The sequence below is a fragment of the Solanum stenotomum genome, unplaced genomic scaffold (genome assembly GCF_019186545.1).
Source record: "Solanum stenotomum isolate F172 unplaced genomic scaffold, ASM1918654v1 scaffold34726, whole genome shotgun sequence".
Taxonomy (NCBI): Eukaryota; Viridiplantae; Streptophyta; class Magnoliopsida; order Solanales; family Solanaceae; genus Solanum; species Solanum stenotomum.
In genome coordinates, this window is record NW_026033102.1 from 1,461 (window position 1) to 24,763 (window position 23,303).

At 34.4% G+C, this 23,303-nt stretch overlaps 2 protein-coding genes across 2 annotated transcripts; both read right to left on the reverse strand.

Moving 5' to 3' along the window:
- Nucleotides 1-809: 809 nt before the first annotated feature.
- On the reverse strand, nt 810-9,423 carry LOC125852397 (cullin-1-like). Its single transcript, XM_049532135.1, has 20 exons — nt 9,217-9,423; nt 7,555-7,717; nt 7,234-7,333; nt 6,950-7,135; nt 6,787-6,834; nt 6,473-6,676; nt 6,296-6,373; nt 5,285-5,374; nt 5,090-5,170; nt 4,939-4,998; nt 4,204-4,230; nt 4,038-4,124; nt 3,797-3,946; nt 3,651-3,706; nt 3,434-3,554; nt 3,186-3,347; nt 2,932-3,075; nt 2,629-2,847; nt 2,367-2,534; nt 810-1,128 (listed from the first exon to the last, which is right to left on the reverse strand). Exons 2-18 carry the CDS (start codon nt 7,689-7,691, stop codon nt 2,707-2,709), a joined length of 1,872 nt encoding a protein of 623 aa, XP_049388092.1. The 5' UTR covers nt 7,692-7,717; nt 9,217-9,423; the 3' UTR covers nt 810-1,128; nt 2,367-2,534; nt 2,629-2,706.
- Nucleotides 9,424-10,519: 1,096 nt separating this feature from the next.
- On the reverse strand, nt 10,520-10,840 carry LOC125852398 (60S ribosomal protein L35-like). Its single transcript, XM_049532136.1, has one exon. It carries the CDS (start codon nt 10,814-10,816, stop codon nt 10,535-10,537), a length of 282 nt encoding a protein of 93 aa, XP_049388093.1. The 5' UTR covers nt 10,817-10,840; the 3' UTR covers nt 10,520-10,534.
- Nucleotides 10,841-23,303: the final 12,463 nt, after the last annotated feature.

Sequence of the window (23,303 nt, forward strand, 5' to 3'; positions counted from 1 at the left end):
TTTTTGACCCTTTTTCCTTTTTTAAAAAGAAAAAACAAAATAACATAGACAGCTCGTTACACCTGACAAAATGTAACGTAGTATGTGGAATCCAAAGAAACATGGGTTCAAAGCCAAGGTTCAGAAAAGAGTGAATTGTTCTCTAAGTAGTTGAAAAATCAGCGAAAAAAAGATGCATAAACGATAGATAGAGAAGCTGAAAGAACTTATTTACGAGGTGTAGACTGTAGAGTATGTCTCTTGTTGGGCAGTGGGCTATTACACTGTTACAGTCTATACCTACATTTGGTAGGGATGACAATGGGGCGGGTTGAGTTTACCCGCAAAATCTTTAATCCGTTCCGCCTTTTTCATTCTTAACACGCCCCACCCCTCCTGGCAGACCAAACCCCACATAATTTTTTTAATATTTTCTTTTTCTAGTTAAATTTGATACTAGAAATATATTTCATAAAATTAAATTCATTTTTTCATTAAGTTTAAATAGGATAGTGACTTAAAAAATTATTTTTTAGAGATCAATTGGAAAACATGTAAAAATTTGTATTATTTTTTATTGAACCATTTTCATTTACTATCTTGAATACTTTAGTAGCTTTAGAGAAACTATTTTAATAAATATGTAAAAAATTAAAATTAAGTTTGAACCTAAATAAAATCACACATACCCACAAGCCGCATTAGTTTTAAAAAAACTCACTTCACCCAGCACAACCTTAAACCCGCCCCGCCCCATTGCCATCCCTAACTTTTGGAACTCTATAAAATATCATTTGTTTAATGAAAGTGCACACATATATGAAATGTATTTAGTAAAAACAGCAAAGCCTCCACCAACTTCTTGACAAAAAATAAAGGTGGTGTGATATCTAAGAACTGGCACAGTTCCCTACTTATAGGCAAAAGTTAGAAAAATTATTTGTGCTACAATATCCCTATCAAGTGACATGGAGAAGCAAGTTAGTTGTATTCAATGTAATGTGCAGAGAACAAAAATAATCTCAGCCGAGCACCCAGATTATTGCTTCAGGCTAAATACTTGAACAAATTTGGGTTCTCTTTGTCTCTTTCCAAGTAATCTCTAGTGATGAGATCTTCAATTCTCTTTTTGATTGCTTTGAAGTCAGGCTGCACAAATACGCAAAATTAATGATGATATTAATATAAAATTATCAATCTCTATAACTAGAGCCAATAACTATCTTCAGGATAAAGCAAAGTCCAAGATTGCAGTAGACACTTGCAAAGGAAATAGAGCCCATAAATAACTGATTACATGGCAAAGCAAGATCGTTAAAAATTTAAGCACAAAGCCCAATCATATTTTGTCCTTGTTCATCTCAGCTAACATAGGTTTTGAATTTGTAGGGTAAATTCTAGCTTTTCAAGAAATATGAATCCTCAAGGTCATGAACTAGACTAAATCACATAACTCTAAACTTATTTCCCACAAGTTATACCATTTCTTTTAGGACCAACATAACTTTATCCATTGAGGAAGTTGAAACATGGATGTTTCCCAAAAAGTAACTACAGACAAAAAATTGGTTTGCCTCCTCCCGTCATCTCTTGTGTTACATCGGTTCAAAAGAAAATGAAAATGATAGAGAAGCAAATGGAGAAGAAGAGACAAACCATCTATACAAACTACTGACCAATTCATATAATGAAATTGGAAGTGGAAGATTGTCACAAAATAGTACATTTAGAGGTTTGGAAACTACTGAAAGATATCTCAACTCAAAGATTCTTTGTCTCAACAATAAATGTCAAAAAAGTCGAGGTCAAGAAATTCCAAATGAGTTCTGGTCTCCAAAAGCAAAACTATGGAACAAATTGTGATGGAGGCATTTAGAAGATTGAAGGAAAAGGTAAAATTGGTGTTTCTGTCATTCTGTCAAGTTATATTCGTTGGGAAAGAAACCACTAATTTCACTCTAGTCAAATAAGACTATGTTTTAAAATATAATAGGATAAATAGAGTACAACTAAATGCAACCCCTCCAACTATTTTACCAAACACTATTCCCGATAATTAAATCTTTAAGATTACTTTCAACACCAAGAACCCCAAAGACCATGATCCTGAAAGAAAATTGTCAAGTAATGAGGAGATAGTGTAAGCCAAGCTGTTAACAATTTGTCAAAACAAGGAAAAAATTGCTACATTATCTGTCGTTACGAGCCCAGAAGGTGATATCCTTCAATTTGTTTACTGGCAAGCTGGAAAACGTCCACAACACAATGTCATAAATAGCCCTCCAGCATCAAATTGAATGTCATGGTTATAGAGCATGGAAATCATATCAACCTTCCAAAAGTGATCTATTTCATTAAAGAAAATTCATAAATAGAAGGGTGCACACCTTAAACATTCGGCTCAACTGCTCAACACACTCCAACACTAGTTGTTGATGAGGAAGAACTTTCCGACTCTTCATAATGCGCACGATACATGCATCAATTGCATAACGTCTATCTTTGTCTACATCCTCGACCACCTTTTTCCTTTCATCCACATGAGGTAATGGGACCTGGATAGTACAAATAAAACATGCCATTAGGAATAGGTATCTAAAGTGTGTTCATGAAGCATCACTAAAAAAATACAGAGTTCTTTATCTATACCCTAATCTGCCTCATCCTGTCAGTGAACTTGGAGTTGAACTCAAAATGATCAGAAGACGAAACAGTTCTATTGCAAGGCTACTTGATCAGTATTTTATACTTGGCACATGAAAGGGATTGAAGCAATCTGACCAAGTCATCATCAGCCAAATTTAACTGACTCTTGATTTCTAAGTAACTCAATCTATCTGAAGAATTAAACAATAACAGAGCAGCAGCCTGAAAAAAGCGGACATCATAAATCCATAAGTGTATTGTAACCAGCAGGGATAGTTCAATGGAATCATTAGACAGAGTAGTCACCTGATAAGTTCCCAGAATCAATTCAATGGTTTTTGCATCAAACTTCCCGTTGATGTTACACGTACCCAATGAATAAATCCATGTCAATTTCCTGTGTTTCGTTTTTGTGTGATAGAATTCTTTGAAGACTTCTACACACTTCACCTGAGGCAAATAACACAACAAAGGTTACGTCATTCATTAATTCAGAAGAAAAACATCATATCAGCAAACAAAAAGTGGATTTTAAAATTATCAAGAAAAGCTCCTCTTACCATTTCCACAGGGAGACACAAATCAGAAGATTTATAACTAGGCCAGAACCCAGTTGTAAGAACTGTGACAGTTAAATCAATTCCAGGACTTGCAGCAGGGTTGTTGCTGAGATATTCTTGAAAATGGTTCTGATTTTCCCTAGCCAAAGTCAAGTCTGTCACCTGTTTTTGAGTTGCCATCCACAAGTTTTAATAAAACATTTTAATGGGAATGGGATAAACTATGAAAAGATATTCTGTTTCCTCACCATTCCTTCCATCTTTGATGTGAACTGCCAACCATACTGTTGCTTTAGCTTTGTTAAGATAAGCCTTTCGTGGTCATCATTGGCACTTTTATCGAAGAGCAATCGACGAGAAAGCTTCTTCCTATCACACCAAGACAATGGACATTCCAAACGGTAAATGAAGATTCAACCTAAATAAGGTAACTATATCAATAAATTGTTGGACTATCTAATCCACCTGTAGAACTCCGCAAAAAGGTCTTTGTCACTAATGTAAGCGAGAAGCTTGACCACCTACAAAAATTCAAACCATTATTATGATAACTTCACTTGGCCGAAAGATGGACTTCCAGGAAATGAAGTGATTGGAAGTGCATGTTATACCTTATCCAAGGTCTCCTCAATATCATCATCACTGAGTTTTTCACTCCCACCTTTCTTAAGAATATTATCACAAAAAGAAGCAAGGAGCTCTGCACTTGAACAACCAGATACAATCTTGTTGCAGAAAACCTCAAATGCCTCATTGAAAGCCTGTATATGTCAAACTTTAGACATCAGAAACACTGACAAATAACTTTGAAGTAAAAGAGATCAGCATACAATTGTTAACAACGGAATATACCTTATGAAAGAGAGAGTTATTAGCAAAACAGTTTGTAACATAAGCCATATACTTATCGTGAAGCTCAATCAACTTTCTAACAAAGACCTGCAGAAGGGATGGAATCCATGGTAAATATATTTACATTACATAAAAGAGAAATCAGAATAAAGGAATATGGTTTTACCTGCTCTCCTGAGCCTGAACTTTCGGCCTGTACAAAAAACACATAAACACTTCAAATAGAAACACCAGTAGAATTACCAGGAACAAAAACTTCTTGAACCCACAAGGAGAGCAAGGCTGCAAAGGAACTTCATATATATATATATATGTACTTATTTCTACATAAATGCTCTCAAATCAGCTAAAAAGTATTGTTATCTAAATGGTGTATCATGCATTCCCCTTCCCCCCGTTGATTTCTCCTATTCACAATTTAAAAGGACTTTATACTCGCATGTAATTAGTAGATAATCATCGTTTTTAAGTGNTGTACTTAAAACAAAACTAAACTAGATCCTACTTCATATTACAAAGGACCTAGGATATCTCTAACCGCTACAGGATCATCTACATACTCCGAACTACACCAATAGCAAAAAGTGATTATGCAATTCATTTTAATCCTGTGTAAAGGACTACTACTACTCTCAAAGCATCTCATATTTCTCTCCTTCCATATGGTCCACCAAATCACTACTATATACATATATGTATATGTGTACTTATTTCTACATAAATGCTTTCAACTCCGCTAAAAGGTTTTGTTATCTAAATGGTGTATCATACATTCCCCCTACCCCGCTGATTTCTCCTATTCACAATTTAAAAGGACTTTATACTCGCATGTAATTAGTAGATAATCATCGTTTTTAAGTGAAACCATTAAAAATATGAAACAAGAACATGGACAATTCACCTTGCTATTTGTCGTATCTTCAGGTTGTTGCACCAAGACCATGCCTTCAGCAACGACATGCTACAACAGATGTTTAGCGAACTTAGGAAACTAAATAAATAATTCTTTTGCTGCTCTGTGACTGGCAATAAGTGATAGAGAATAAAAATACCTGCTTAAACATATTTGAAACAAGTTCCAATCCCTTGGGGATTCTGTGGAATAGCCTATACATTCGAGATAAATCCTCTACCTGAGTGTACAAAAGAGAGTCGGTAGTAAGGGCAAAAGAGAAAAACAGTGAATTACATGTAAAATACATTGAAACTTCCCAAAAATGATGAAAAGCAACACAAGAATTCAATACCTTATCATCTCTAAGCAATACTCGGCATCCAGAATGTTCCTTCTCAAGTAATTGATTGGTATATACAACCAACAATTCATTTTGCACTTTCTACAAGCACAAATTTGGTCTCAACATTGAAAACAAATCCAACTAAAGGAATCTTGTCAACATGTAAAAAGTCTGAATTTCCAGCATTCAAACTCAAGTACATATCGGGAGAAAACTTTAAAGCAATGACATAAATGATAAGTGCATCGTAGAAAAATGAAATTGCCAACTTTACTTTTCATGTTTTATTTCCCTGAACAAATTGAAAAGACCACTATTTATTCGGTACGTTTTCACTCGAATAGAGAAATAGAACACTTAAGAATCGTGCATTTGTGGATTTTATTTTATAACTCAAACACATTATATATATGATCCTTAGAATTGTGCACTCATGGTTATGGGGTACATGTGCAAACCACATACTCATAGACTACTATCGCATAAACAAAAAGGCAACATCTGCCCTGTCAAGGAGTGGGACTATATTTGCAACTTCGACTCTAAACCATAAAGGAAAGCAAGTAGTCAATCAAAGTGTTGGACATTAATAACTCTTCCCCCTTCGAAGAGAAATAAACTGTAAACAACCTTTTTGACAAGTTGAATAATTTAATAGAAGAGAGCAAACAATCGAATTGCAACCGACATAAAATGAAGGATACGGCCAACCAAAAAATAGAAATGCATAAAACCTTGGGAGGTAATCCTTTTAATCTTGCCTTCTAAAGGTTTTAGAAAAAATATTTGAACTTGAAAGACATCCATTACACAGACATATAACAACTAAATCACATTTTTTAATATATAATTGTGGTGTCCGAGCCAGCCTGTGCTGACCCCGACTAATTCCACGGTGCACCTGTTACCTCCTCCAGCATAACACAAAATCACATAGTATTTATCTATGCTCAATTTTTTTTAAAAAAAGTTATTCAAAAGTTAAGATTTCAAGTTGCTAAAACAAATTCAAATGCTGACCTCTAGAAGTTTTGTCTTACTAAGAACATGGAGATAATGAGACACTCTATCTTTCTCTTTCTTCAAGCACTCCTCTGCCTGAGTTAGCAAAGTACGGGTATCACAATTTACTGTGGCAATTTAAGGCAATAACCAAATAATTTACGAAATCAGAGCAACTGTAAAAATGAATTGTACCTTCAACATATAATCTGGACAAGAATCTTCCACAATCCAACTTGAAGCTTTCCGAGAATAATAAGCTACAGTATCTTTAAGCATTGCATCTTCAAAATCATTCTCATAATACTCCATTTCCCCCATACCAATTCCAACAAATATATCGAGAACATTCTTCAGTAGACCTCTGTCAATCTGCTTACCCTCACGTTCTTGTTCAATCTAATACAAATGGACTCTTAATCAGACCCTCATAACTAAATAATACTGCAAGAGTTGGGATCAACTGACAGTAGGAAGAAAAAAAAAAAAAAAAAAGATATGATACTTGCCAACACATTAACTGCATCTCTAGCTTTACCGTTCAACTCCTGATAAATCTATTGTCAACAAAAACAGAAATAAATTACCAACAAAGCAAAGATATGAAGAAAGCAAAAAATAAAAGAGACAATTATGTTGTCAATAATTATATCGGAGATGCAAGAAACAAACCAGATAACGAAAGCACATCAGACAAAATTCATCAAGTCTAGGTAGCGACCTTTGGGGAATAAAATAATGGTTGAGATAATGAAAGAACCGTGAGAGCCATTTAGCCATAATTTTGTGATTCGCCCATCTTTTCACAAACTCCCTCAACATAACCTCATCGTGCCTCTCTCGTAAAGCAGGCAGAACCTAATAAAGAAAAATACAAATTGCAAAATTGAACAGCAACAACAAAGCAAGTAGAGTAAATTTCAATTATCATGAGAAAGAAAGTCAATGCTTCTTACCGTAGAATTGATATATTCTACATATGTTTCCCTGTACTTCTTATACAACTGTTGTGAGTAATCATTTGGCGGCTTCTGTGTGCACATGTTATATATAGTTCTACATTTCAATTAAGGAAAAACTTCCTTCCATGTTAAGTGTAGTTCACTAATAACCAAGAAGTTAGTTGTTTAAGACACCATGAGAGCAAAGCGGTTGTAGGCAAGGTTTACCATATTTTAAAGATTGAAAAAAATAAAACAATGTGTGTACATATATATTAAAGAGCAAATATTTTATACATAAAGACAAACTTCAAGTGCATGAAACCATAAGGATACGTGTAGAGCATCATGTACTCTTCACAGCTGAAAGAATGCTGTTGTCCTTCTAAAATTTTCTTCAATTTAGTGATTCCCATCTGCATAAATTTCCATCCTTCCTCCAACTCAATAATCTTCAGCCGGCTTATTGCCATCTTAGAAGCACGTATTTTACGTCCACCTATATGACCAATTGAAAATCACATGTAATCACAACACTACACAATATAACAAGCACCATACGGAAAAAGCTAACACAACCCAACTAATAATCATTAACAAAAACAATGCCGATTAAGAAGAAAAAAATATCCTCAATGTACACAGGTGACATCAACAAGAAGCAACTTCTCAATTAATAATCAATTAAAAATACAATGTCAATTCAGCTTTCAAGTTTCAATGATAAAAAAAGTTGTTTATAATCAATGTATTCAGGTGACAACAAAAAGCAGCAACTTTTACAGTTAGCTTAATACAGGTTCGCAAAAATTTATCAGCACTCTAGCTTTTTAAGGTAGAATTTTTTCTAACACAATTTGCATTAATAGAGCTCCAAAATCATAAGCTCTCATGTTATTTCTGTTTCCCACTATGTCCTTATTATTTCATAATTTCATTATTTAGTTTACACTATTTTTCGATTGAACTCCATCACATAACCTAGTAGACATCTCCAATTCAGATTTCTGGTTCGCTTTCTGCTAACTTTTTGTTCCCATCCCTCCTATCGTTCTCCATCTAAGTATTAATTAATGCCAAAGTTCTATTTTCTGATTTTGATTGAGCTTNATGACCAATTGAAAATCACATATAATCACAACGCTACACCATATAACAAACACCATACGGAAAAAGCTAATCACAACCCAACTAATAATCATTAACAAAAACAATGCTGATTAAGAAGAAAAAAATATCCTCAATGTACATAGGTGGCAACAACAAGAAGCAACTTCTCAATTAATAATCAATTAAACATACAATGCCAATTCAGCTTTCAAGTTTCAATGATAAAGAAGTTGTTTATAATCAATGTATTCATGTGACAACAAAAAGCAGCACCTTTTATAGTTAGTTTAATACAGGTTCGCAAAAATTTATTAGCACTCTAGCATTTTAAGATAGAAATTTTTCTAACACAGTTTGCATTAATAGAGCTCCAAAGTCATGACTCATAAGCTCTCATGTTATTTCTGTTTCCCACTATGTCCTTGTTATTTCATAATTTCATTATTTAGTTTACACTATTTTTCGATTGAACTCCATCACATAACCTAGTAGACATCTCCAATTCAGATTTCTGGTTCGCTTTCTGCTAACTTTTTGTTCCCATCCCTCCTATCGTTCTCCATCTAAGTATTAATTAATGCCAAAGTTCTATTTTCTGATTTTGATTGAGCTTTTTTGGTTAATTTCATTAGGATTTGCATGAATTTAAATCAAACGCATAATTATTATGAGAATTTAAAACCATTATTCTATACTAAAAACACAGTCAAATCATCAAGAGAAACGCTAATAAACCAGAACGAGTGATCCTATCTATTCAAACACACGATGAAAAGATGAGTAACGACTATACTAAACAAGCTGTTAGCACGATCTTAAACCCTAGAAAAGTTAACAACCGCAAAAATTAGTAAAACAAAGCTAAATCATAATCTCCTAATCGCTCACCGGAGAAAAGGATCGATCATCGGAGAGCTGAATCACAATCGCCCTCTCGCCCTCCCGTTGATGAATGGATTCTCTTTTTTCGAAACTCTGAAACAATGCGGTGAATGAAAAGAGACAAACTCTCAAAACCTTTAAGAATCAATATATTTATTATAGAGAAAAAAGGGTAGACGGTGAGGCGGTTGAATTTCAACCAAATTACACTTCCAGAGTCCAGATTTCACTTGGAAAAGTATTTGAAGATTTCCTGTTTATTATTAATTTGAGTTTTTTTTAAGAATACACAACCATTAATTAGTATTAGTATTAATTTACTACAGACAAAACAATAGTCATAAGCGGAAAACTATATTAGTAAAAAATAAGGCAAAATGGTCTGATAGACCCTTATATTTGTATCAGTTTGTATTCTGATTACACCTTTGTCATCTGGATCCTTAAACTCAAATAAAATGAGACTTTTAAGCCCATCCAACCATGTGTAGCTCACTCTCCTGTATATAATTGACATGTCATATCCATGTCACATATATTAATGCCACATCATAATTATTTCATAACTATTTTTTAAAAATTATTAACCAAAATTATTTAATAAAATATAAAATAATAACATTTTAATTTATTATTGGCATTTCTAATTCTCCTTATTTTCACTATTTCACTACCAAAAGAAAGCCATCACTGACGTCGTCGCCATTTTTGTCGGCGAATCACATATACTTTCTCCCTTAAGTAGTAATCTAGAGCCTCGCCTTGGTCAATGAAAGTTCTTGAGGCCATTGAGGCAGCAATAGCAAACATCTCAGCAATAGCCAAAGGCAAATTGGACAAAATCCCCAAAACTTTTCTAGGCAATTTCTTCAATCCCAAAACCAACAACACCATTCTTCGTCTCCTCCACCTTCCTTCCACCATTTCCTATAGACCCTTCTTCCAATTCAACAACTGGTGGCGCCACACCATCAGAACTTGGAACTGAAATTGGGCTCTTTTCCTTGCTGGGTTTATTCCCTTTTACTGTATTGAGCTTACATGTAAGAGTAAAAGAAAAAATACAACCTTTGTTGCTGTAAACACAAAGAATTCGAGAATTGTGGATAAATGGACAAACCTGCTCGTTACACCTCCATACATGGACTGAAGCAAACCTCTTGCCTCTACAAATTTTTACCCCCAAAAACTCCAACATCAATGGAGACTCTCAAGATTTCATCAAGAATCTCACTTGTGCAACTTTCTCCCTCACCCGTCTTCATCTCTGTCGCACACCATCACTATTTTTCTTTCCTCCTCCAACCTCCACAGTAACAACAACCTAAGCCACCGCATAATCAGATCTGGCCAAACTTTTCGTAAGAGGCAAGTACTTTTTGTTCATGTAAACTTCTCTAAGAGCTGACTTTTGCTTCTGTGAGATGACAGTCAAAACCTGTGCAATTGACAACCTTACCACCTTGAATTTGGATAGCTTGTTAGGAGCACCACCGGTGACCTTTGCAACATGGAGAAGAGCAAGCTCCGCCTTCAGATCCTTCAACTGAGCTAAAAGGTCTGTCTTCGACTTGTTCCTCAGCTCATGAACGTTTATTCTCGCCATGGTTGCTGCTCCTTTGAGATTACTGCTCAGACGACGATGGAGATTGGAAAGCAATTAAGCTTGGAAGAAGAAATAACTTTTTAATTAATTGTTTTTTAAAAAAAATATTTCTTTTATAATTTTAATATTTTTTTTAACTTAAAAAAGTTGTTCACTCGCCTTAAGATGCGTGAAGTCACACACTTTCGCCAACTCAGTCATCTTAAAGACACATAAGCTTGGTCAATGGTCAGAGGGATTTGTTAAATTATGTTTTATTGAGTTTAAGGGTCCAGATAACAAAACTGCAAGTAGAAGGATTCAGAATACAAACTGATACAAATATAAGGGTCTATCAGACCATTTCGCCAAAAAATAATCATAAATGTTAATTACGTACCATTGATTATGACTCAACTATTTAGTCATAAACGGAAAACTATCTTAAAAATAATCATAAATGGTAATTACGTACAATTGTTTATGACTCAACTATTTCAAGATCTCTTGAGACTAATCAGTTATCTTACAACAACATGTATACGCAAAGACTTTATGATGACGCTACAATTTTGTAATAAGTTACTTAACATAATGAAAAACGTTGATTCTCCATTTACCTCATGAAGAGTAGCATTTCCCCCTTTTTTTTTTTGAAACTAGTAACTTTGTGTCTATTGATAGAAACAGATCAGTACATGGGCTACAACTAGGGCCATATTTACAAGTAAATCCAGATCCTATGATCCCATGTCTATAATGAATCTAACACATCAATAATAGATACAAGATCATTAGACCGAATCTGATTACACCAAAAACATAGAATCAAGATACAATTCAATTTGATCTGTTCTATACTATTTTCTATGTTCTCAAAACACCTAGAATTTCTCTCCTTCCAGATTGTCCACCATATGCTGGCTGGTATGATTCTCCATCTACATCTGCTTCTTGCCCGAACCCCAGCTTTTTCCCAACTTTGGAGGGCCTCTGTAACCTTTCCTGGTATAGTCCAGGAAAATCTTTAAGGTTTATGAATAGCCTCCAAAGCTGACATGCGATCTTGCAGTGAAGGAACAAATGTCGAACAATTTCTGCTTGTTCTCCGCAAAAAATGCATCTCGGACATAAAATGATCCCCTTTTTCATCAGATTGTCTTGTGTAAGGATAGCTTCCTTAGATAGGATCCAAATAAAACATGATACCTTGTAGGGTATATTCACTTTCCATATAGTTTTCCAGGGCCAGTTGACATTTCCCCTTTTTAAAGAGAAAAGGACCAAAAACACCCATAAACTATTGAAAATGGTTCAAAATTATCCTCCTTTATCTTTTGGTCTAAAAATATCCTTCACCTTTCTTTTTGGTTCAACGATACTCCTCCTTCCACATTTTGGTCTATAAATATCCTCAACCCAAATTTAATTCTTTTGTCAATTAGATAATTCTTTGATTTGCTTTACAAGAATTTTTTTTATTTATAGAAATTCTTAATATTAGTTCATTCAAAAATATAATTTTGAATGCTCTCTAACCTAGCGGCCGCAGACCTTAATTACCCTTTTACCAAGTTTCACCTGTGGCCATGGCCACCATCCTCGGCCAGCCTCTTCCGGAGACTGGTCAAAGCCAATCAAATCCAGCAATGACAACAAACTAAGCCGTTATTTTACGACCAAGTCCACTGAGTAGTAAACTAGTAACAATGAGGCCAATTTTTTACCTTTATGGGGAACCAAGAATTATATGGGAAGAGGAGGAAGTCACACAGATGATAGACAAGGAAAATTTACAATATGCTGTAATTGGGAAGTTTTCCTATGGAATGCCAGAAATCAAGGAACTACAGAAGATAATTCCAAAACAATGTGAACTCAAAGGTGAATGCAGTATTGGATTATTGGGAAATAGACATGTTTTAATTAGAGCAGAGATCATGGAGGATTACGTCAAATTGGCTTTTTATTTGACGCAACGACAATGGTCGTATCCCATGAGAACACTCAAAAGGGATCCTATGTTCAACCCGGAGGAGGAAACGACAATAGCCATAGCTTGGATATCCTTTCCAGGACTCCCACCGAATTTTTTTGTGAAGGAAGCGATATTTTCTCTTGCTGCTACAGTTAGTAAGCCATTACAAGTGGACATGGTGACTCAATACCAGACAAGACCCAGTTGTGCGAGCGTCAAGGTGGAAGTGGATCTATTGGGTGAATTCCCAAAACGAATTAATATTGGGGTTAGAAAGCAATATGGGGAAGTGGTGGAAAAATGAATCAGAATAAAATATGATTATGTCCCTAAATATTGTGTGAACTGCAGGTTACAAGGACACAATGAACAGGAGTGTTATGCGCTACACCCGAAATTATACCCTAAGAAGAATGAGGTTGTTACGGAGAATGGGATGGAGAAGCAAGAAAACAAAGGCCATAAAAAGATGGAACAACCATTAACAGAGGGGGGGAAAACACAAGCTAGGGAGACAAGGGATAATGAACAAGTCAAAGAGCAGTTTCAGATACATAGAAATGAAAGACATAAAGAGAAATTGAGACCCATTGAGTAGAGAGGCAGAACGCAAGTATGGAATCCGAAGCCAAAACACATGGAGATGGGAAAATAAGGTTGGACTAACATGAATAATCAGTTTGAGGCCCTGAAGGATACAAATCAGAGTGAGGAGATCACAGAGGAAAAAACCAACACAAAAGTGGAAGTGTCAACAAGGAACTGCGTGGAGGATAACTTCACAAACAACGAAACTTTGGGGAATAAATCAGCAGATCATGAAAGGGTGAGTGAAGGACAAAGTATAGATGATGAAACACAACATAAGCAAGTAGAGAAGACAAGGGTTTTGAATAAAAATGAAGGCATAGAAATTATGTTATGGAAGCCGGAGAATGAGAGGGAGAAAGATTTGACCACCATCCCAGACCCAATATGCATAGTAGAGCCAAACTCGGGGGATAAAAGTATTCCGGACATCCATGATATGACACCAACACAGAAGCAAAGCTATCAGGAGGAAAGAGAGGATGAAGATATGGAGATGAATATACAAAGTGCTAGCAAGGCAGGTGACTTATCACCTAGACAAATGGAGGAGTTAAAGAGTGGTTATAAGAAGAATAAGGTTATGCATAATATAGTACCACTCCAGGTGAAGACAAGAAGAAGTAAGGAGAAAGGGAATATCATTAATCAATGATAGGAAAAATATTATTTTGGAATATCAGATCTGTTAACTCGCAAAAATCATTTGAGAGATTAATAGAGATGAATAGAAGACATCATTTTTCATTCATTACTCTCCTGGAACATTAGAAAGATCCAGAGGAGATAGATTTATACAAGAGGAGATTAGGTTTTGAGAATGCAGTGGCGAATGCTTCTTCTAAAATCTGGATCTTTTGGAAGGAACAATGGGTGGGTCAAGTGACAAGGGATAGTTATCAACAAATTACTATGAAGTTTCAATTTCATAATGAATCTTTTTATATCAGTTCTGTATATGCAAGGTGTACAGAATCTGATAGAATGGAATTGTGGGAAGAAATAGAGGAGATTGCAGAGGGAAACAGTAAACCTTGGATAGTGGGGGGTGATTTTAACGTTATTCTTAATGCAGAAGAGAAACTAGGAGGGCTCCCCTTTGCTCACTCAGAGGCGAGTGATTTTGCTCATTGTGTTAACAATAATGCTCTAATGGAATTACCAACAACAGGAAGCAAATTTACGTGGTGGAATGGGAGGATAGAAGAGGGTTATATTTTCAAAAAACATGATAGAGTTCTTGTAAATCAAGAATTCCTTGACCTTCTGCTGAGTAGTAGTGTACAACACCTTATTAGACAGGGATCAGATCATGCCCCTCTTTTAGTCGTATGTAGTTTGAAGGAAGCACATCTGGTCAAACCTTTTAAATTTCTAAATTTTTGGACTAAATATCCTCAATTTTTGGAGATAGTGAGGAAAGCCTGGTGCGTTGACTTTGTTGGAGATCCCTTCTCTGAATTTAAGGCTAAGATGAAAAAGGTAAAGAGAGCATTGGGAGTGGAGCAAACGAGTTTATTGAAACATCTTTGAGAAAATGGCGACACCGAAAGATATGATTAGAGTAAAAGAGATTCAGCTAGAAATTAGCCCCTCAGAGGCTAATAGGAGTGAGCTTAGTAAGGCTGAAGCGGAGCTCAAAAGGTATCTCAACATTGAAGAAGAGTATTGGAGGCAAAAGACTGGCATGAGATGGTTTAAAGATGGGGATAGGAATACAAAATTCTTTCATGCTTATGTCAAGGGAAGAAGGAAAAAGATACATATCGTAGAGATTCAATCCAATCATGGAGGTATTTTAAATACCAATTATCAAATAGGAGAGGCAGCAGTTGATTTCTTTGGGGAACAATTCAGAGTATCAGATGTGATGAATAAGCTAGAAATGATTAATAATATCCCATATTTGATATCGGCACAGCAAAATGAAGAGATGGAAAAATTACCAAGTATGGAGGAGATAAAAAAGGTGGTTTTTGAACTGAATTGAGAGAGCACCAGTGGGCCGGATGGATTTTCAGGAGCCTTTTTCTAAGTATGCTAGGGAATTATTCATGAGGACAATACTAAAATGGTCAGGGCATTTTTTTGTGGGCAAATGTTGCCTAGGTTCATTACTCACACAAATTTAATCTTGATTCCAAAAACAGAAAATGTCCAGAATTTTACTAATTTATGAACTATAAGTTTGAGCACCTTTGCCAATAAAATCATATCAAGATTGATACATGAAAGAATTTTTGATATCCTTCCCACAATTGTTTCTCCAAATCAATCGGGTATCATTCGAGGAAGAAGCATAACAGAAAATGTGCTACTTGCACAAGAAATAATAAGAGACATCAATATGAGGAACAATTGGCAGAATGTAGTGGTGAAGTTGGATATGGCTAAAGCATATGATAGGGTCTCTTGGATATTTCTTACTAAGGTTCTAAGGAAGTTTGGTTTTCGGAGAAAATGATTGATATGATTTGGAGATTGATTTCAAATAGTTGGTATTCAGTACTGGTGAATGGGCAGGCCTATGGCTTCTTTTAGTCATCTAGGGGATTAAAGCAAGGGGATCCGTTGTTGCCAACTTTGTTTATCATAGCTGCAGAAGTATTGGCCAGAGGACATAATAAATTACATGAAGATGGAGACTACAGGGGTTATGGCATCCCCAAGTGGTCTCCAAACACAAACCATCTATCATATGCCATTTTGTTTTGCTCAGGGGAAAGGAAGCCAGTGAAAAAGATTATGAAGGTTCTAGCAGATTATGAACAAGTGTCTGGACAGATAATTAACAAAAACAAGTGTTTTTTCTACCTTCATGAGAAAGCTCCTATTGTTTCAGACCAGAGGTTAAGAAGATGGACAGGGAAACAGCAGGGTCAGTTTACATTTACATACCTAGTTGTCCAGTATTCTATGGGAGAAAGAAGATCTCACATTTTGAATACATCCTACGTAAAAATCAACAAAAGAGTGATGAATTGGCAGAACAAATTTCTATCTTATGGGGGTAGACAAATACTTATTGATCATGTACTACAATCTATGCATGTTTATTTGCTATCAGCAATGAACCCTCCCAAAGGTATCATCAATAAGATTCATCAAATCTTTGCAAAGTTTTTCTGGGGGAAAACAGAAGGATTGAAGGGTAAACATTGGGTGGTGTGGGATGACATGTGTTAGCCCCAGAAAGAAGGTGTAGTAGGATTTAGATATCTTCATGATGTTGTCAATGCTTTGTTTGCTAAGTTGTGGTGGAATTTTAGAGTGGCAACCAATTCATTGTGGGGAACCTATATGTGGAATAAGTATGGCAAAAAAGATCATCCAGTCATGGCTAAAGGAAGTGGAGCTTCACATGTATGGAAGATGATGATCAGATTAGGGAAGAGGTGGAGCATTAAATTTAGTGGCAAAGACGAGCAGGAAACTGCAGCTTTCGATATGACAGTTGGACACAACAAGGAGCTTTGTACTTTATTGAGGAGGGAGGCATAGCAGATCAGCCTGGGAGAATTCATTGGTAATAATGGATGGCAAAAAGATAAACTTCAGAGTTTCATCTCTGAAGAGATGACTAACTACATTATTGAGAGTATCAAACTAGAGATTGGTTATGATACAGATTGCCCTGGGTGGATGGGAAATTCCAATGGAGAATTCACAGTCCAATCAGCCTTCAAGATGATGAGGAAAAAAGGAGAGGAAAAAGAATGGTTGTCGAATATTTGGATAAAAGGTTTACCCTTTAAAATTGGTTTCTTCCTTTAGAGGGTGTGGAGGAAGAGAATTTCCACAGATGACAATCTAAAGAGAATGAGAATACATATTGCATCAAGATGTCATTGTTGTGAGGAGTATAAACAAGAAACGATGGAGCATGTTTTTCTAACATCTCCCATAGCCCAAAGGTTGTGGAAGGACTTTGTTTCTTGTGCAGGTATTCAACTAATGGAGTGCATCAACAACAACTTATAAATTCTTGGTGGAAGGTCAAGAGTACTATCAAAATACAAAAAATCTTCAAGATAGTACCAGCGATCCCAATGTGGGAACTATGGAAGCGGATAAATGCTAGGAGATATGCAAGGGAAGTAAGTTTTTTCAAACTGGTCCAACAATGTCAAAACACAATAAACCAGTTCATAAAACAAACCTACCCTTGGATTCAATTTCCAGCAGCCTGGGAGGAAGTGGTAAGGTTTTTCACGCATTACAAACCTAAACTATTTCACAAAAGTGTTAGCTGGAAGCTGCCGAAATCAAATTGGTTTAAGTGCAACACAGGAGGAAACCCAGGAGTCAGCACTTATGCTTTCTGTGTAAGAGATGAAAAGGGAGATTTGGTTTTTGCAGAAGCGCAGGAGATAGGAACATTCACAAATAACATGGCGGAGGCGACAGCAATATTGAGAGCGCTAAGTTACTGTATAAAAAACAACCTCAGGCAGGTTATTCTAGAAACAGACTCACTAGGCATCATGAAAATGATTCTTAGGGAATGGAAAATACCCTGGGAAATATTAGACATAGTGGAAGAAGCAAGACAAATTGTGGAACAAAACAGCTACAAAGTTCAGCATGTATACAGAGAAGGTAATCAACTAGCAGATGCCATAGCTAATAGTGCTTACAGTAAGCTGGAGATACAGGAATACAAGCAATTTGAACAACTACCAGCAAAGTGCAGAAGAATTCTAAACATGGACAAAGCACAAATCACAAGTTTGAGAATCAAGACAAGAAAGATAAAAGACATACACAGCCAACATGGAATACATTTACAATAATCAAGATGTGGTGAGTCTCGCAAGATTTTACATGTACACTTCAAGTTTTTGCCACAACGAGGGATTAAAATCTGCGAGAAATAAAGAGCTACCTGGCCTAAGCTATGAGATTACAAAAAAGGACACCGGAAAAAGTCGAGGGCAATACAATCAGACTGGAATCCAAAGCACATCGTCCATTATCATAAAAAGCAAGATCGAGAGCAGCATATTTGGGCACACCGCTAGCAACATTGATGTTTCCAAAAATCAGAAAATGAAAAACCAAGACAAAGGCAACAAGAGGAAAGGAGACATATCTGAGGCAAAGACATCGGAACATACACCACCCATAGATGGAGAGTTTAGAAAAACAAAGGAGGAGGAAGATAAAGAGGAGCAGTACCTTTTGAAGCTATTGAAGTGTGTAGTTACATACCATGGTCGCACACTGAGGACCCAAAGGAAGCAAAGGAGAAACTAAGGTTTCCAGAAACGAAGATAGATGAAGGAGTGGAGAATTTGGAAACAAATGATAAAAGGAAAGTTTTGGTAATAGGGTTAGAAATAGAAAGGGTCTTGATTTATATGGGCTACTCTTCCTTTTTAAAGTTGGGCCTGGCAGAAGTGTACTTTTGATATCTATAATTGAATAAAGAGCTACATGCTCAAATTTGAATTAAAAAAAAAAATTTAGTTCATTCCAAAATATTTAGGAATAATTAATTTACATAGACATAATAGAACATATATTACATCTTCTACCGGTACTTATTAGTAATTAGTAATATAACATAATAATTACTACTGATGACAGATTTGAATTAATTAATAATTAATAAATAATTATTTAAATTATTTAATGTAAATTAATATGGAAGAGTGTAAATATATATTTAGATTGTTTAGTTATTTAATAAGGAAGCGTGTATCTAGGAAATGGTTACTGCACACGTTTCTCAATGAGGCTTTTTGATTTTTTAATAATTAATTTATATTTATAATTTTATTTTTAGTTTTTAAAGTGCTCCTAGAAAGTAGTCTAATGGCACACGTTTCAATTATAAAGCCATTGGACTTTTTTTAATAATTAATGTATATTTAAATCAATAATTAATTAAGGTGGCTTTTTGTAGGTGTCTGCACATGTTTCGAAAGTGAGCCTAGGAACACGCTTCCTTATTAAATAATAAGCCATTTTTTGTATAAGCCATTTTTGAAAGTTAGCAGTTTAGTTAATAAATCTGCTAACTTTTTGCATGTGTCTGCACGTTTAATTAATAAGCCATTTTTTAATAATTAATTCAGATTATTAATTAATTAAGAAGTTAGCAGTTTTTGAAATTGTGCATAGGAATTAGGAAGTGGTGAGATTATGTATTTGATTGACTACACACGTTTAGTGCAGAGAATAACTTCAAGTTTGTTTTCAATTTCCCATTATCTGCATGTCCTTCATTCTTAGTCTTTGTGTTTTTTAAATTATATATTAACAATCATGAAGAGATATTTGAAATCTAACCTTTCCCCTAGAAAAAGCCCTAGATTTAGTAACAATCATGGATTGAGTCAACCTCCAAGCTTCAATTTGATATCACAATCACTTGAGAGCGATTGTTTGGAGAATAATGAAAGTGAAAATGTTCCTATTCAAATTAGTTCAACCAAGCAACAAGAAAAAAAAAATGCAATAGTGTTGTGTATACATGTTCGGATGATTCGGATTCAGATTTTGTGCCAGAATCAAGTTACATTAAGGACAAGAACTATATGAAGGGTGAGACTTCTAGAGCCCCAAATCCAAAAATTAAGGTGCGCGCGAAGAAGTTCAATTTCAGAAGTGGAAAAGTTGTTCCAAATGTATTAAATGAACATATTTTCATGATTTTATTATTTTACTCTTTGCATGTTATTTTCATTGATGGAGATATTTAAACATAAATTTTTGTATGTGTCTGATTTATGTTCGTTTGTATATACAATTTTGGCATAAGAATTTGAGTTTATTGATGTGGTTTTGAGTATCATGTGGTTATAAAGTATGAAATAGACTTTTATAATTCATTATTATCTCAGAACCAAAAAAAACTTGATATTATATCAATTAGATACATCAGTGTGAATTAATGTTGTTGTATGTGAGTATATTGTGTCTATTGAAATGGTCATTTCTCCTTTTGTTTTTAAATCATGTAACAAGTAATTTATTTTGACTATCTCTTTGGTATTACCAATTTTATATCAAACGTATTCATAATGTTGTTGTTTGTTAGTTTATAGTATGTATTGCTTGAATTTATTTCTTGAATTAGCTCATGATCAATTTTTATATCAAAAGTATACACAAGTTTTTTTTTTTAAAAAAAAAGCACCTTTTTTTACTCCAGGAAAAGAAGAAATATACCCATTGGTGTTCCTACATCAATATGGATGTTTGTGATGACATTAGGAATCGTCTTAACGACCAACAATTTCTACAGTTTAAGGAATCTCCTTTTGGTTTATTTTTGGACATGCCACATATAAAGGTTCAGCCACAACTATTACGCAGCCTTTTGCTTGTTGAAACAAAGAATGATAGAGATGATATGTTCATTGTGAATGTAAATGATACTGAGCTTAAATTTGGAATTAGAGAATTTGTTGTTATCACTGGGTTAAAACGTGGTTTGGATAGTGATTTTTATTCAGATCCAGATTCTCCAAACAGGCTGCTAGCACAGTACTTTCCTGGAATAAAACAAGTTAGAAAGTCGGAATTTATTAATGCTTTTAATGCCAAAGATTTTATAGAGCCTGGAGATGTCTTCAAAATGGCATTGGTATACTTTATTGAGACTTTCTTACTTTCTGCAGAACCAAACAACAATTTTGTATCGAAATTGCACTTTGACTTGGTTGAAACTGGGGAGTATAAAGATTATCCATGGGGGAACCTTTGTTTTCGCACACTGCTTAAAAATTATAGCCATAAACTGGGAAAAAATCCATCATCATTCAAGTTTGGTGGATTTCATCTTGCCTTACAAATATGGTTTTATGAGTGTTGCTCTAAGGTTGATCGTTCTGTTGCAACTCACATATGTACCACCACTCCGCGGATACTCAATTGGCGGACATCTGATTCGTTGATTTATTTTGAATTCTTAAAGAATACAATGTTTAGAAAATACATAAATCAGGTAAGTGTGTTCATGTGGTTTGATTATAAGAATTTTATTTCTTGAATTATGTCTATAATCTCTTTGTTTGAAATGTTTTTTCATATGAATTTTTAATGCTAGATCAAGTTTTCAAACATAGTACTGACAGATGTGGAGCTGGTTGACATGGATCCTTCAATCATGCCAGAAAGCACAAATAATCAGGATGAAGGGGTTAAGATGGTTTTAACTGATGAAGAAAGATATTTAAGATTAAAGAATGAAATTGTGAATGTAAGGGAAAATTTTACTATGTTTATATAATTGTATACATGTTTTGATAGTTTCTTTTTTCTTACATAGGTCCGGGAAGATTTGAAAGATTTAAGGACAAAAGTTGATGATCATATAAAGGATTTGAAAGCTTATATTGATGATTCAATGAAGTTGCTTATTGAAGAATTCAGATCATCAAAAAAAAAGTCAAGTGAAAGTCGAACCCATGAAAAGTTTTTCCCAGTTCAAGGTTATTATTATTTTGATGATATATGTTGAAAAGCTATTGTTATATTAGTTTTATAATTATCATGTTTATGTTTATGTCTCATAACTGCCTATATGAGTTATTTGCGAACTACTTTTTCCTAAAATATTTGTTCCACTTAAAATGTACACAAAATCAAGGAGTCGATTCTCTTGAAAAGAATTCACCCGATTAAGGTATGGTTCTTTAAAAATTACTTTGATATTTGGTTAATCTATTATTATTACTTTATATACAAAATTTATACAAAGTGAAGATTAGCAACAACCTGTTTTCATGCTTGTTTTATACTCAATAATTTTTTTCATAGAATTATATGAATTTATAGTGAAATACTGATATTTTCTAAATATTTGTTCATGTTAAATAGAGATGTTGAACAAAATCAAACAGTTGATACTTTTGGAATGAAAAACTCAGATACAGGTATTGAGTCCTTTATAAATTCTATTCAACTTGCTTTTATACATATTATTAGTTGTTATACCTAATTTTTATAATAAGCCGATAATTTTTATTACCTGTTGTGAATATAATTTTATCATTTTAAAATGCAGTGGCATCAGAAAATGAGGTAGATGATTCTTCTGGAATGAATTTGTCAGATACAGGTTCGAAATATGTTAATGTTTTTGTTGTAGAATTGAGGTCCTATGATGAAGCACTAATGTGTTATATTATATATGATTCTAGTTTCTAAATATGATGTGCCGGGAACTTCGTCTACTAAAACACCAACATTGGACGATTTTCCTCCATTCACAGACACACAAATGGTTGCATTGGACCCAATACTTAATGAAACAGTGACACCACAATTGCAAATGCAAATTTAAAATTCAGGCAAGTATGATACATCCCCATATGTGCAGCTTCCTGAAGTTGGAAATAGTTGTGAAAAGAGGATGATTTTTTCTAATGCTAAGCATCCTTTTGAAAAGTTTAAAGGGTTTGATTGTTCTGCTGATTTGATAAATAAGTTTGTAGAATGGGTGTATTAGAATGTATCACAGAGACGAAATAGGTACTTTTGACATTACATTATGACGATTTTACTCAATTTTTATCAATTATTTTCCATATTATGGATTTATATATATAAAAACATAATTGAAGCAGGAAGTCTGCGTACACTGCAGTGTATGATAAGTTGAAGCCTGAACTTGATCTAGGAATTGTAAAAGTAAAGAAAATGGATTGGTTCCACATAATGGTTCATGATGGAAGACCTTGGGAAGATGAGGTATGTTTCAAAATTTTATCTTCTTCATGTATTATATTAATATGACGTTGTCCATAGAAGAATTTCCAGATTCACCTATTAATGTCATTTATTTAATTTATATGTATGTGACTGATGAGTATATAATTCAAAAAAAAATGTAGAAACCTTATTATATATCTATTATATACAGTTATTGTGTTTTTGAAATCACAATATTTTAAAAACAAAATGTTAATCATATTGTATGCAATTAATATG

Excerpts from the sequence above, each read along its gene's own strand:
- LOC125852397 (XM_049532135.1), bottom strand. The coding sequence starts at position 7,691 with ATGGCAATAAGCCGGCTGAAGATTATTGAGTTGGAGGAAGGATGGAAA. Across the intron at positions 4,999-5,089 it reads TTTCAAATATGTTTAAGCAG|CATGTCGTTGCTGAAGGCAT; the intron begins GTATTTTTATTC and ends CATCTGTTGTAG. Across the intron at positions 3,076-3,185 it reads TGTGTCTCCCTGTGGAAATG|GTGAAGTGTGTAGAAGTCTT; the intron begins GTAAGAGGAGCT and ends TATTTGCCTCAG.
- LOC125852398 (XM_049532136.1), bottom strand. The coding sequence starts at position 10,816 with ATGGCGAGAATAAACGTTCATGAGCTGAGGAACAAGTCGAAGACAGAC.